Source organism: Paroedura picta, chromosome 4 (genome assembly GCF_049243985.1).
Source record: "Paroedura picta isolate Pp20150507F chromosome 4, Ppicta_v3.0, whole genome shotgun sequence".
Taxonomy (NCBI): Eukaryota; Metazoa; Chordata; class Lepidosauria; order Squamata; family Gekkonidae; genus Paroedura; species Paroedura picta.
Genome location: NC_135372.1, coordinates 105,710,412 through 105,726,903, shown reverse-complemented (window position 1 = coordinate 105,726,903; position 16,492 = coordinate 105,710,412). Strand labels below are relative to the sequence as shown.

Below are 16,492 nucleotides of genomic sequence, written 5' to 3'. Positions count from 1 at the left end.
GGAAAATCTACTTCTGAAGTGCTTTGAAAGTGCATTATCTAATGTGTGCGGAATGGGCCTAGGAAACACTGCTTACGTTTGATTTAACCTCTTTGAAAAGGGGGGGGGTATTCTTATAGACCTTGCTAGTCAAGAGCAATTTATTAATACCCCTCCAGTCTTTTTTATTATTTCTGATCATTAATACACAAATGCCTGCTTTTAAACAAAGTTTGAGTCCAGTGGCACCTTAAGACCAACATAATTTAATTCTGGGTAACAGTTTTTGCATGCATGCCTACTTCCTCAAATACCTGTTTTCTAAGGGCACTACGATAGCAGAGAAAAACCCCAAAAGGATTTTCTTCAGTGTGCCACCAAGACTAAAAGTGCAAAAGAAATACATTGAAAAAAATTCCAGAGAGGTACATAATTTAATTAATCAACAATAATAATTAAAATGATTAAAATGCATAATTTTAGCGGGAAGGACACAAAAAGCCGGGTCTGATGATGAGGAATCTAGAAAAGACAGTTACTCTACCTCCCAATGCCCTGGCCATATGTGTTTTAAGAGAATCTCTCCGTTTCTTGAGAAATTGGTACTTGATGGATAATTAACTGTCTGACTTGTTAGGGGGCAATTTCTGTCATTAACTGCCTTACACATGAGAGGTTTAGATATCTCCTTATACTAACTGCATCCATAGCTTTAAGGGAGATGCAGGGGGAAGGGAGGCACCAGGTACATGATTCAAGAATCTCTGAGTCAGTGACATCCACAGGCCTACACCCATTTCAGGTTGGGTAACCTGTGTTTACTTAGCAATTCATCCGATGCAAAACTAAGGTGGGGACTAGCTTATGCATTCAGTCTCTTCTCACACATGCAGCATGATGGAAAGTATGCTGCAGACATTCAAGGAAAGGGACTTGTTCAGCTTGGGGTAACTTCAACATTACACCTAAAATGTTTATTTATTACATTAATATCTAGCTGTTCTTACCTCATGGAAATCAAGGCAGTGCACATGAGGTTCCCAGGAGATTTCCGGCCCAAGCACTAAGCAGTTGTAGACATGCCTAACCAGCAAGGTGAGGGAACAGACAACTTCTAACCCTATCTAGGGACAACAGAAGAGGCAGCTGTCTGCCTGCTTTTCTTTCCAGGTTTTAAAGCTGCAGAGGAGTGCCCGTTTCTCTTGGGGAAACATTGTGAGAGGAGAGTTTACGTCACCTGCCCCACCACTGTGTGCCTAATCCAAATTACACTCATACCCAGTGGCTGCATTTTAAGAAAGGCAGGTAAGCCAGTCATGGATCTCCCACATTCTTGTCAAGATGAGCCCTTAATAGTAAGGCAGGCAAGAGCAGACTTGGAATAATTCGGTTTAGCTTCTCCGCAGCAGTGCCTAGGGCCGCAGTCACAGATCAGGATCATGTTATATCACGAGAAAGTACAAAAGGGACCTACTCTAAAGAGGATGCTATGGAATTCAAGCAAAAGAAAGATACAAGAAGCAAATGGTGAGACTACAAGGAAAAAAGCGAAGTGATCCCTCGTCAAAGTAGCAGCTGAGAGGCTGGCCCTAGAACACATGAATTTGGGGATATCTGTATAGTGCAAGCTAGGCTGGCAGTGACAGTAGCCATTCCCACAATTGCAGCAACCTTCCCTGCAACCCTGCAGTCTCAGCAATGAGTGCTGGCCAGGGCAAGGTGGGTCTGCTGAAAGTGTCCAGGGGCAGCTGATTTCAACTTGCACTGTTCTGCATGGGAGGGACGCCACGAAACAATAAATAACATGACTGTATATGTAAACAGACCAGAGGACAGTTTTCCAGAAGAACATTCTTTAGGGAGGTGGAGAGCATGGTAAAGTCAGACTGTTTAAATCAAGAGAGCTAAAACAGCATCTCATCAGGATTTGACTAGCAAGCCTCCCCCCCCCCAAAAAAAAACTTTACATTTTTACATTTCTATTTGTCTGTCACTGTTCCAACCCTTGATTTAGATATAAAGCCCCCTGAGAATTTCCATGCTTATAATCCCTCACAATGTTCCTCATCCCCCAACTACTGAAGCTTTCTTTCCTTTTAGATTACCCCCCACCCAAATTTACTTTATACTGTCTCCCCACTACTTTATAGAAGTTTTTCACAAGGGAGGGGTTCACATAGCACAGCTTCAGCTACTTCTGAATTCAACACAGATGGAGCCTCCCGTTCTTTTGCACACCAGCAAAGTTACTGTAAACATGAATGTGTGTACACGTATATCACTGTGCTATTCTTAGACATTTTTGCATCAGAGGTGAAAAGGAAAACTAGGTAATTCTGCTTTACTCAGGGATTTTTTAAAAAATTGATCCAGAGGTGTGGAAACTGGAGTCAGAAAAATTGTGCTCTCTCTGAAATCATAGTAAGACTTGCCTTCTACAGTTTTCATCTATTGCTGACACATTTATTAGCTGCCCCCCAGCTCCTCATAAAAAGAGGCCCACAGTCTTGAGAAAAGAAAAGTAAATATGGATAGGAAACTTAAAAGAGCCATACAGAATGCAAAGGACTACAACTTGGGAAGGAGGTCGGATTCCAGATGCACCCTGAAATCCTTGGTCCCCAGTAGCATGGCTATTATCATTTACGCAAAGAGCCTACAAACTGGGAACGACAAGAGGCTGATCATGCCAAGCTACAAGGCTTACCGATTTTAGTGCCCCAAACAGTTTCGGTGTCGACAGATAGGTAGGGCATACATTTGGCAATTAAGAAACGAGGAACATTTTCGACAGCAAAGAACTGACTCATTCTTTTGAACAAGAAGCAAGCCAAAGGGCACAGCTTCACATTTCATTTAATCTTGGTGATTCCCTTCTCCTTCACTCACTGCTTAGGTTTCCCTTTCATCCAAAGTTTCACTGTCCTAAATTCTGGAACAGAGTCAGCCCCACTACCTATCTTGTACTTACACATGGGTACAAGTTACGTAACAAAGTTAAAACATTAAGGATGCCGTCTATCAAGAGCTCTACAACAAAACTCCTGTTTGTTCCCATAGCAGTTGCGTAGGATTCCCACACAATCCTGTGTTGAAGCAAACAGAAGTCAAACAACAGCTGTGTCTTGTAGCCTCCACCCTAAACTTGTAAGAACAACCCCCGTTCTCTTAGACGACACTTAATAATAGCCCAACATTTGGACCTAGCGACCCCCATTCACTCACTCCCATTTCAACCTCTGGGCTTTTATAGCATAATGACGAATTACAGGACAGGAATCCGAGTCATAAAACTAACTAGTTTACAGTTTCCAACACCAGAAGCACCTCCTGAATATCTTTCTTATGGCTTCCTTATGGCTGAAATTGGAGACATTTCTGTACTAAGCTCTGATGGATCAGTTACTCATTTTACGCTATGACCGACCGCTGCACCCACTGCCCACTATTCCCCTTCCTAGACTGGACTCCTGCTGGCTGTCTGGCTTTGTTTGTAGAAACTGATCACAAGCTCCTCGTGCACTTTCACAGGCTCCAACACGCTTCTGTTTAATCCCGTCATTTTTATCAAAGGCTTCCTGCAGCTGTAATAGCTACTTCACAGATCTTATTGGCATTGTACGAAAGAAAACCAATTGACAAAACAAGCACCCATACTAATGCCACGGCTGTTCACTTCGCTTTGGAGTTTTCTAGTTAACTTCCAGGGCTGAATATTTGTCCTTCTGGGGACTGACCAGGTGAAACTGCACACTGAGAAAGCAAGTAATCTCTCCCGGTGGTCTTTTCCCTCCCTCCCTCGCAAGCCTCTGAAGGGGAAACAAAAGAGAGACCATACTGACCAGAGCGTGCCAGGCTGTCTGAGGCGACCTCCTGTGTGAAGATCCAGGGGGGGTTGGTGACGTAGAGGGAGGTGGTCGGACTGTTGCTGCTGCTGCTATGTTTTTTCCCAAAGAGACGGCTAATAGTCCCCTGTACAGAGTGATGCTTCTTCATCCTGACTTCTACCTTTCTCCAGCGATTCTCCAAATGCTCCCTCTAGCAAGACATATTTACACTTTGCTCAACCACCGGTTAGTGGAGGCTCCGGCAGGTGCTAGTCTTCTCAGCTACCTTTTCAGCTGCTTTAAAGGTGAACCACCTGAGCAGGTAGAGGGCTGGCTGCTGTTACCTGGCCACACCCCACGGCAGCTCTGTCGGTCACATTCTTTTCTCGTTGCTACAATAAGCCATTGTTAAAAGCAGCAGACTATTTTTTTAAGCCCAGGGACTTCTGAAGGTCTTCCCCAAAGTGCTGCCACGTCCAAAGGTTAACAAAGGCTCCTGGTCAAAAGGCTCTTTCCAGGTTTTCTGAGCTAAAGCCAAACAAATGGTTTATAAAACCCACAATGCTGATTGGCACTGCATGAATTTCTCAACCTGTTGTGTCAGGGTCTGATTTCTTTGGGCTTACAAACTGCATTACTGTTGAAGGCTCAGTATAAGGGACAGGATTTCTAAAGGCATATTTTTTAAAAATATAAGGTTTCACACACGCACACACAGTGCTAGAGGAAATCATGATCTTCTTATACATATACTCATGGAATTATCTCCATATAAAATCTCAGTTGTAGACTTTGGTGAGCCTCTCCATAGACAGGAAATAGCCATTAAGAACTTCCTTCATGTATACATTTAACATATTGAGCAGGGGTGGGTAAACTGTGGCCCTCCAGATGCCCATGGACTACAATCCCCATGAGCCCCTGCCAGCATGGCAGGGGCTCATGGGAATTGCAGTCCATGGACATCTGGAAGGCCACAGTTGCCCACCCCTGAGCAGCTCCCAGCAAATCAATTAGATCACAGTGAGATACAGGAGTGGAAGAAGTCTGTTTTCCAGTAAGGAAGCCCTTTTTTCCAGAAAGAATACAGTCTTGTCCCATCAGCACTGTAACATTTACTATGTGTCAACGTATCCTACTTCCTCATTAAATAGGTTCTCCCCCCAAAATGTGCAGACCTAGTGTGAAATTGCCCTGTATCATCAGGAGGGAGAGATGTGTTTATGACAGTCACCTCACTGCAGCACCAGGGACCAGAAGCCATTTAGTGAACAAAAGGAGAGGTAAAACTGAAAGAAACAGTCCAGGATTTCACTTCTGAACAAGCCAATATACTATTGTCCACAACAAAAATTAGAAAGGCCCAGAGCATTGCTCCTTCAATGATATGCTATGTTACTGTATATATATAAACAGCACTAGGCATTTGCAAATTCATATTTTAAATAGCAACACATGCTGGGTGCTGGAGATGTGCTGCTGAAAACTTATGAATGAAGGTCTAAGCTGAACTCACCTATTCAGAAATATTTCTCACGATACAAGAATGGATGGAAGCCTTTTAATCCTATTATTATCCCACTGTCTATGAGATGGGAAGAGCAGAAAGACAGAAGAGAGTGACTCACCATCCCCAGATATGCATGACCAGGATACTGAAAACAGGATCACCCTGACTGGGGTTTTTTGTGTTTGTTTTTTGTATTTCCACTTTCCAGCGATTATTGCACTAATTCAATAGTTTCAGGATGCTTCCTGAGTCTACAGAACCACAGGAGCTTGTTAACTGCTATTCCCTTATCTGTGGTTGTGCTGTGATGAGCTGGTAGGAAGGAGAAAGCTTTGACTGCAGCCACTTGAATCTCTCCCTGTGACAGGTAGGCAGCACAGACCAGCTCATATGTCCTGCAGGGAACTAAAGAAAATGCTTTGCTTGCATCCTCTGGAAGGCAGCAAGATAGACAGAGGCAAGGGATAGAAGGCTATAACAAGACGCACAGTTGGTACACAGTGTTAGCACCAGAATAAATACTTTGATTGTATCTACTGACAAGCAGGCAGGGGTACAAAGACAAGGGAAAATAGAGGCATCTCTATTAAAATATTTTTTAAAAATATTTTTTAAAAAATTAAAAATATATTTCTTCATTGTGCCTATATACCATACTCTACATGCAGTTTTCTGAAGATAGAAGCAGCTCGCCTTCCCCCAACAGTAAAAACAAATATACATCTAGGGATGCCAGCCTCCAGGTGAGTCAAAACTGAAGAGAAACAAACCAACCATCCATACTGTTTTGGCTTGACCCATTTAAACCAGGTATAAATGAACAATAAATAAGAAGAAAGAATATTGAATCATGAAAACCTTTATTTTATTTGGAACGCCTGGGATTTTTTTTTCCTCTTCAGTTTTGTCTCTTCAGACCAACTCACCTTCATTTGCTCTAGCCTCCAGGTGAGAGTAAGGGAACCCTGCAGAATTACAACTAATTTCCACACAACAGGGATCAGTTTCCCTGGACTGTGTGGCACTATACACATTCTGCCAGTAAAAGGTCATGAGAGGCGGGATATAAATCCAAGAATAAATAAATAAAATGCAGGAAATCAGTGATGAGAGAGGACCAGAACTTCTATGGGTGGGAGAACAGCAGATCCAAGATGTGTGTTCTCATAGTATCCTTAATTTCATATAGAATGACTTAGCAGCTTCTCTCTTCTCTTCTCCCTGAAACAAATGCCTTGCTCCTGAGAGTTGTTAATTCAGCAGGACAATACAAACAAGTCCAACTATATACACATAAAGTCAGGTTGGGAGCCTGTTTTCCAACAAAACCAGAGCACACTGTTCAGAGGAGATAAATGCTGTCCTACCCCACATTTTCCTTGGATCTTTCTTTCCTGCCAAGTTCTGATATAAGAAATCCTCAAAGGAAGATAAGCAGGAAATAGTAGATTACAAATTTTGTTATTCAAACATTTTGTTTCATAAGTGGAAAAAAGACCCCCCACACACACACACACACCATATGCTTGAAGGTCCCAGGAAAATATTCATTCATTCATTCATTCATTCATTCATTCATTCATTCATTCAATTTGTTTGCTACCACTCCGAGGCCTGCTGGCTCGTGATGGGTTACATAATAAAACCCCACAATAAAATCCTCCATTAAAATCCCAATTAAACCTCACCCTTCCAACCCTGCTGGCAGTAGAAACCTCTAACTCCCAACCCACTCCTGCCATCTGCTCAACAAACACCAACTGCACCTGGGGGGGATGTTACTAGGGTAGTTTGATGGTCTGGCTGAAGTGGGGAGGGGCCCACAAATCTCCCTTGCTCTGGTCTCAGCCAAATGCCTGGTGGAAGAACTCCATCTTATAGGCCCTGTGGAACTTAATGAGTTCTTTTAAAAGAAACCATTCAATATATAACTTCCATCACCAGAATGTGAACATGACCAGTTGCCTTCAAAGGATTACCTGTTAACTAAAATATACAATTCTAGTGAATTCAAAAAACTTAAAACTACTTTCCATTTATGAAGCATTCCCCCTGTTTAAACGCTGTTGAAAGCTCCCTGGTATGCTCATGGGTTTTCATGAAGACACGGGTGCCAGAAGAAATTCAAATACTTAAAGTTAAAATTGAATTCACTGGGATATATTTCTGAGTAATAGACATGCAATCCAGCTGTTAATCAACAAGTAAATTTTATTTAAAGTATTATTTCCAATTTATTTTCTGTTTTTCATGCAAATTTCAAGAAGGACACATAGAGGCTCAAGACTAGCATTTTATTATATTCATGGAGGGGGGACCCACAAATGCCTGTGTAGATGACCAAGATGTGACAGAGGATGCTGGACAAAGTGGAATATTGAATCATAGAATCATAGAGTTGGAAGAGGCCATACAGGCCATCTAGTCCAACCCCCTGCTCCACGCAGGATCAGCCCAAAGTATCCTAAAGCATCCAAGAAAAGTGTGTATTTAACCTTTGCTTGAAGACTGCCAGTGAGGGTGCCATCCAACTGAACTGTTCTTAAACTCTTCATAATTACACAGTTCATTTCAACTTTTCAAAAGTTTTCAAAAGATTGGGTAGAGGGGGAATCTGCAAAGGTACTCTAGAGGGTCTAAGTCCTCTGTCTTGATGCCATGAAAAGGTAGTCTTCTCAGATACCAAGAAATGGGACATCTCAGAGGAAAGGGTCAGAAATGGTTTCCCTCTCTGTCTAAGGAGAGGAGTTCATGTACTGCATCCACACATTGTTGAATCATGTGCTGCCAGTGCACTACTGCAGTCATTCACTTCATGTATTGTCTTGTCCTGCAGGAACATCCACCAGTGAACTATTTCTGTAGCACAACATTAACACAATATTCAGCAATATTGGCGGGCATCCATAGAACTGCTGCTACATGCAGTCACAGAGCTTCGGAAGTACATAACAGCACCCGCCAGAAATATATTGATTCATTACCAGGAACCAGTAGCACGGTTTTAGGAACTCTAACTGGTTGAGAGACATTAAGGAGGTATGCTTCTGATATGGTTGCCAGGATCTAGTAGGTTTAAGTAGATAGCTGCATTGGTCTGAAATAGTCCAACAAAATTTAAGTCCAATGGCACCTTTAAGACCAACAAAGATTGATTCCAAGCATTAGCTTTCATGTGCAAGGAAGTGTGCATGCACATGAAAGCTCATGACTTGAATCAATTGTTGTTGATCTTAAAGGTGCTACTGGACTAGGGTCTAGTAGAGTAATCACAAGAACTCTAATTGGTTGAGGTTCAATCCCAATATACCCACCAGTTACTTTGTGTATAAAATTGAATTGGTTTTTGCTCTGTTTTCCAGTGAAGAGGCTATCACAATAGAGACAAACAGTTGCCCCTGCATCCGTAGAAAAAGCCAGTGGTGGTTTTCAGTTGAATATCAGAAGAATACCAGAAGTTGCATGACGCTGGTCTTAATCTAATTCTATGAATAAGAGGGCATAACTATTCCATGCAGGGAAAGATATTATGTGCAATCTATTATTGGGGATTAATACTCACATTATGTCACTCGCAATCTGTTACAGCAACAAAAATGGTGAAATTAACATTAGATGTTAATAAACGAAATCCGGTGCCAGTCTGATCTAACACAACATTTAACCACCTGCTCATGACCCGTAACCCTCTTGCATGAAGTCTGAGAAAATGACAAGAGAGCACCAAAGCACTACAAGGCCTTCAGCATTATCCCTATCACATTTCTTCAAAAGTTCATTCTAATGAAATCCATGGGATTTTTCAATCAGATACTTGCATATGTGAAGATTTACAAGACATGATTTGCATCCAGAACACATCAAAGCCAATATATATTTCAATGGTGAAATTATTAGTATCATTACAAATATACATTTAAAACACACTCCCATGTTCCATCTGTATTCAAATGAAAGGGGCTGAGACAAACATCATGAAAACAGAAACGGTGCTCTCTCTTATAGAGTCTGAATGTAGGCAAAGCTTCTTCAGAGATGGGTGGCATGATAGCTGTTGAGAGTCTAACTGAGCAGTGTTTTATAAACTCATCAATCAAACTGAAATGCTTGTTTCATTTACATCTATGCTTGCATTGACAAACCCTAATTAGAATATGGATGAGATGCCTCACCAGGAAAGTACTGAGAGATTTTATTGCTGGCCTCCTGCTGACACCCACACTCTTGCTGACTGAGAGGTAAGGTTCTCATTCTTGTTATGTGACGAAGAAGAAGGCGGCTCGGTGTTTAGACCCCGCTTTTCACTACCCAAAGGAATCTCAAAGTGACTTACAATCACCTTGCCTTCCTCTCCCCGCAACAGACATCCTGAGAGGTAGGCAGGTCTGAGAGAGCTCTGATAGAATTACTCTGCAAGAATAGCTCTACCAGAATAGCTCTAACAGGGTCACACAGCTGGCTGCATGTGGAGGAGTAGGGAATCAAACCCAGTTCTCCAGATTAGAGGCTGAGGCTCTTAACCACTACACCAAGCTGGCTCTCCTGCACCAAGCTGGACTACAAGGTGTACGGTGGCATGGAACCTTGGGCATCCTAGGAAAGGAGGAGAAGGAGCACAGAGCTAGCTGGTTGGCTAGCCAGCTACTTGCCTACCTGCCTGGCCATCCACAACCAACACCAACAGCAAGTACAGCTGGGGGAAAGAGAGAGAGGTGAGGAGGGAGGGGCAGTATACCTTGGTTCCTATGTTTCCCCCATGTCCTTTTCATTTGAAATTCTTGAATGAGTCAAGCTTTCTTCTGTTAGTTCTGCCTTTGTTTGGCACCCAAGGCACAGCCCAGACTGTAGGGAACCCCCAATACTTTAAGGAAATCGGCTGGAGAGCCAGAGTGCTTCCAGGTGGCAACCTTCCCGGCACTGGTGCAAGAAATGAAATGGGATGCATGTTGGAAAAGTAGAGCCAGCAAATTTTGTGGCTTGGCACTATGGTCGGGGACTTGCGCCACACTTGCTGTTCTAATTCCATGTATCATGTTTTCACATTCAGATTAGCAGTGCTCAAACAGCCGACTGGCATATTCCCCACTGGAACTGCGGAGGTCAGATGCACCCGTTCGGTGCACACCTTGAACTGAAAGTGCAATCATACAGTGCACAACAAGGATTGCAACCAACACACCCGTGGAAAAGAAGTTTTCTTACACTACTGTTGTACCTTTCTATGGGTGAACTGCATGTTCAACCCAGGTTTTCCCACAATGGTTTTGTAAGTTCTAGCTGTGGGGTCTGTGAGTTTCAGAATACCAAATAAACAAACACCCAAATTTGAAAGTGAAAAGATTAAAAAAAAAAAAGATTGTTAGTAAAGATTAAAATGAAAAGTAAAATCATCTTCTTTCCTCATCATATGTGCAGAATGGACACAATACCTGGGATAAATGTGCAATATTTACATTTTGGGCACCATTATCCACATGGATGGGGAAATGAAAACGACAGCAAACCCAATGCTATTTCATACCACTTGAACTTAACATTCTCCAGATAGACAATTACTGGTCTGTTAAGTGTTACAGCAGTCATGAAGGCAAGAGTGCAAATTCCTTCATATTTGTTAAAACCAGATCATACAATGAACTATTTGTAACTGTAAGAAACCTAAGATCTAACAGCTCTTTCATGGGTCTGTCACCTTTTGACCATCTCTCTAGAAACACAGGGGCCAAAATTCTCATTCAGATGGTGAAGGCACAAGAACTATATACGACCATTCACAGAACCTGAAATGCTGCCTTTCACAATGGGGAGGACTGGCAAGCAACACTTCTCCCATTATTGTTCTCACAAAATTTTGAATAGGACTCTTGTATTTAGACTTCTTTTCCCCTGCCTTCAGAAAGTGACCTGGTACCTTTTCTGTGCATGTACACATATGAGTGTTATTAAAGATGCAAGTAATGGGGTTATACCACTGTCAGAAATTAATGAATATATTCACAGCAATATGTTCCCTCACTTTGAGCATAGCTAGGCCAGGCATGTATAAGGGGTGGGGAAACGATTTTTCCAGAGATATTTCCCACATTCCAGTGGGGCAGTTTGCCAAATGCAGGATCATCTGCTCGGCAACATGCCCTTAAAAGTACATCCTCTACTTGTGCATTTGATTGTTCTTGTTTTAAATTCCTATTGAAAAATCCAGTAGTTCACATTCACATGTAACACATCTGCCAGTTTTTAAACAAGTAACTTTTTTCATACTCCTTTGTTTTCCCTCAATTTGCCTACTCCAGTCTTTTTCAAACTTTGACTGTGGAGGAACCCCTCAAAGATTTTTCAGGCTTCGAGGAATCCCAGAAGTGATGTCAGCTGGCCACACCTCCCTGCCACATCCCCAGCAATGACATGACACAGGAAGTGAATCACTCAGACACTCCCACCAGATGTAACCAGGATACTCCTACTGCCACATCACAGAAAGTGATGTCGCTAGGCTCACCCCTCTCCTCCTGCATCACGAGAATTGATGTGTCTAAGCCCACCACATCCCCACCTATATCTGATTGTCACATATGCATAAAATGACTGCATTGCCAGAGTTGCCAACTTCCAGGCTGTGGAACACTGGGGAACAATTGCAGATCCCCAGAGTTCCCCAGAACCTCCACTGTAAAGCCCTGCTCTACTCTATGCTATGGCTGTGCAATCCAACCCTTGCTCCCAAGCCACTCTGATTGATTTTGAACAAAGCAGTCACAGGGCACTGGGGTCAGAAATGAAGCAGCACATGACAGGCTTTGCCCACACCCCGGGCTTCTGACCAAGCCAAAATAACATTTACTTATTTAAGCCTCTCCACTTACACTTCTTAATCTCCATGATAGGCTCATCAGTGTCTTCTTACCATGGTGAGTAAAAGCCTCCATTTCCAGAGGCAGCAGATCCCTGAATATTAGCATCAAGAAGAAGCATCAGGCCTTCATGCCATCTATTGACCCCTTAGGGGAAATGAATGATCACTCTTTGAAACAGCGTGCTGGATTAGATGGACCACTAATCTGATACATCGGACTTCTTGGGGACGGCAGGGAAGGGGCATTCTCTGTCACATGTACACAGTCAGGCTGATGAAATTCAAGGGCTGTTCTGGGACAGTCAGCTGGGGCTACAAAAAATTTGTTCTCCAAAGGTGATGGGGGTTGTGTATGCAGTTTCCTTAAATTCACTCATTCCATAGCAGATTCTATGCTCCGTTACAATAGACAAGATAACAATATACCCAAGCAAAACCGTGCCTTCTTTAAATGATCTAAGAAGCCACAACCCTTCCCTTCCCCAACTGCATAGTGTAAGAGGGCCTCCATATCAGAGGATACAATTTGCATAAATGCTGGACTATCTTTAGAAAATAGCCTCTTGTGGCGCAGGGTGGTAAGGCAGCCGACATGCTGTTTGAAGCTCTGACCATGAGGCTGGGAGTTTGATCCCAGCAGCCGGCTCAAGGTTGACTCAGCCTTCCATCCTTCTGAGGTTGGTAAAATTAGTACCCAGCTTACTGGGGGGTAAAACGGTAATGACTGGGGAAGGGAATGGCAAACCACCCCGTATTGAGTCTGCCAAGAAAACGCTAGATGGTCAGACATGACTCGGTGCTTGCACAGGGGATACCTTTACCTTTACCTTTAGAAATTAACTGGCCACAATGAGCGCCCTGCATAATTCCTAACCAAACACATTTAAAGCAAGGTAGTAGCAAGTGTGCTCATTTTTATAGCATTGTTGTGCAGATCCCCCAATGTTTACAGTACACATAGCATAAATCAGGTTGATGTTACACACGTTTCAAATTGGAACTACATTGGAGCTAACACATGAACTCCCTTCCTGTTCTGCCTGATAGAAGAGTTCTCTGTAATTTAAAAGCCAACAGGATTTTCAGCAGTAAGATTTGATATAACAAAAGATAGCAACCTATCTATATAGTTGGATGTGTTTCTATTACTAGTTCAGGAGCCAATATGAATTCTGCACATGATATTATTCAGATTATTTCCACTGTGTGTGTGTTGAAAAAGCAAATACAGCAGGCCATTAAAAAAAAGAATTGGCAATGAGCTTTTCTGTATTTTTTCTATAGCTTTTCAAATAAAGTGGGAAAGGCTAATGAATATTGATGGGTTAAAATATTTTAGCAAATATTTCAGCAAATTTGGATTACCTTGAAGTATTTGATTAAAGAACCAGAAGGATTTCAACATATCAAGGAAAAAATAACTTGCAACAGAAAATGGGCTGCAAAACTTCTTTTCCACAAGGGGGCAGTGCATTGCAGAAAAGGAAAAACCTGAGAGCCGCCTGATTCTGCATTTTGTACATATGTATTCAATAGCGGCAAAACTGCAAAATGATTCTCTAGCATGTTTTTTGTGATAAGACTGCAACCTCCCAAAGTGTTCTACTGTACACCAGAATAAATAGCATGCAATTCAGAATTTCAGATTTGTTCTGTGAATGTGAGCAATATTGCTTGAGGCCTGTTCCCACAACCATGTTCATGGTGGCATGTAAAAAACTGGAATCTGTATGAAACCTGTGCAGCCAGTTTGCCTTGTCTTCAGCCAGAAGTGAATGCAAGCAAATGATTTCTCTTGACACTGCAATCTGCTGAGACACAGGCCCATTAGTGAGAGAACCACCCCCACATATATATGACAGCCAGATCAGAAAATCTCAAAATCTTTTGATAATTTATCCTCCTGCTATTTAGGCTCCAACTGACCATCTGCCTAGCCTCAGTCCCATGTCTATCGATGGCACAGATGAACTATGCAAGTTCTCCCTTCATGTTACCATGGAGAACAAAGAGAGAACAAATTACTGAAGAGTTTCTGGACTCTTGGAGGGATTCTCATCAGTGTAGTATAGGAGTTGGCATAGCGGCAAGAGCAGGGTGGCCAAATTGTGGCTCTCCAGAGGTCCATGGACTGCTGCTGGCAAGGGCTCATGGGAATTTTAGTCCATGGACCTCTGGAGAGCCATAGTTTGGCCACCCCTGGGCTAGAGTAACTGAATAGGCACTGAGATACCAAGGTCCACACTGTCATGGAAGTTTTCTGGATGACCTTGAGCTAGTCACCTTTTCTTCATCTAACCCATCTCACAGGGCTGTTTGTGAGGGCAAGTTAGAGGAGAGAAAATTGGGTCCCCATTGGGGAGAAAAAGCAGGGTGAAAAATACCTAAGTATGTGAAACCCCAGTGTTTCTATTCCTTTAAAAATCAAATGTAGGAACCCAGTTTGGCTCAGGATCCTAACATCAGTGAGAGAAATAACTACAATGCTATTTTCCTGACCATAAATATTCATTGATTCATTTGGAAGCTTCCCTTCCCCAGGGTCTTGATCAAATAGTTCTATAGCCCTGTTGGGAATGTGAGTCAGAAGTGGCATGGAATTGTGAAGGGACAAAGTCCCTTTGAATTGTCAATGACCCATTATGCACGGCAGCAGGTACTCTGGGCTGCAACCATGCTGTCCCCCGTGTATGCACAGGGGCGGAGCTCTCCTGGCACACCCTGGCTGCCCTGGAGCAATGGCCCCACTCACACAACAGGGGGCTGGAAGTTCCGGGAACGTTTTGAAGCGGCCTGCAGGTTGGGGGAGGAATTAGGCCAAAAGCCCAGCTCCTCTAATTATGCACAGGGCTAGCCCGACCTACGCCCTCGGAAGACCCAGGCCTCCGGAAGAATCCGCGTTTCGTTAACACGGGTCTTCCGAAGGCCTGAGTTGGCCCAGGCCTCGGATGGCAGCATCATGCATAATCGGGGATTTTTCCCGAAGCTCTGTCACCGCCATCATGGACATTCTGGCCCGTGCATAATCGGTCAATGTGAAAAATGATTGTATGATCAATATGCTGAATGAAAATCTATTTGATCAAAAATGTTTATATTTGAATTCTGAGAATCTTCTATCAAAATAAACCTAGGAAGAAACAAACAAAGGACATCTTTGGGATTTAATTAAGTTGTTTATTGTACTCAGCTAAACACAGCTGTATTTCTCTTGTCTATGTCACTGACACTGTGTAGCCCTTCTTTGTTTTGCTCTTCAGGGCAACTCGCAAATAGTATAAAACAGTAAAATCATGGAGCCTAAAATTATCAGCATTAAAATAAGCCTCTAATTTTCAGGCAAGCCACCTTTCATTGTAGAGTGAGAAGGACACATAAAATGCATCCATTATCATTGGCCGTAGGTATTAGCTGTGCTTTGGGCCTTTTAGGTAGGGTGGCCAGAATGTTGATGCTATTTCTGGGCCTCAGCCCACTACATCTTAAGCTTCTTGGGGTCAGGGCATAATGGAGGAAGTGGTCTTGTAGATACAAAGGTCTCTCAAGCTAACCTTCCTTACAGGGTTATTGAAAGGAAAAAAATGGAAGAGGGACCATGTATGCCAAATTGAGCCCTTTGCAGAAATTGCAGAATAAAAATTGGATATATGAATGATTGATTTGGATTCTGCTCCATCCCCTTAGACTTGGAGCAGGAAGCAACAAATAAAAACAAGCAATGAAAACACTTTAAACATTTGTCACAAAAGACACCCTTCTGCTTCAGTCTGACTTGCACGCACAGATGAGTCTGACGGCAGTTTGCACTTTGTGATTTCCTACATCAGGGGTGGGCAAACAGTGGCCCTCCAGATGTCCATAGACTACAATTCCCGTGAGCCCCTGCAAGCATTCACTGGCAGGGGCTCATGGGAATTGTAGTCCATGGACATTCGGAAGCCCACAGTTTGCCCACCCCTGTCCTACATGAAAGTGAGCCTATGTACTAAATCTGCATGCAAAGCATACACACTTAAGAAATCATGTCATGGGATACTCAAGAGTTTCTGAAGATACCCCATCCTGAGACTTTGTCACATTGCCCATGTCTAGGGTATTAAACAGACACACAGATTCAGATTCACATGGGCAGGTTTAGATACACCAACATCTATACTAAAGCCCCTCATCTTCTGTCTTCCCCTGGCCTGAGAACTCCTCGCCAGTCAGTCCCCAAAGGCAGTGGTCCCCAACCTTTTTATCACCGGGGACCACTCAATGCGTTTTACTGAGGCCCGGTGTGGGGGGGGGGAGTTTACTCCTCTACTCTCAATCACTGCCCTA

General features: G+C 42.9%; 1 protein-coding gene across 1 annotated transcript in view; it reads right to left on the bottom strand.

Annotated features, from left to right (window-relative positions):
• The window catches only part of C4H6orf132 (chromosome 4 C6orf132 homolog), a 54,805-nt gene extending 50,498 nt beyond the window's left edge, over positions 1–4,307 (bottom strand). Inside the window, exon 1 of the mRNA XM_077334891.1 lies at positions 3,822–4,307. Coding sequence (XP_077191006.1) covers positions 3,822–3,975 — 154 coding nt within the window. The 5' untranslated portion in view covers positions 3,976–4,307. The remainder of the gene's footprint in view (positions 1–3,821) is intronic.
• Between the last annotated feature and the right edge of the window lie 12,185 nt (positions 4,308–16,492).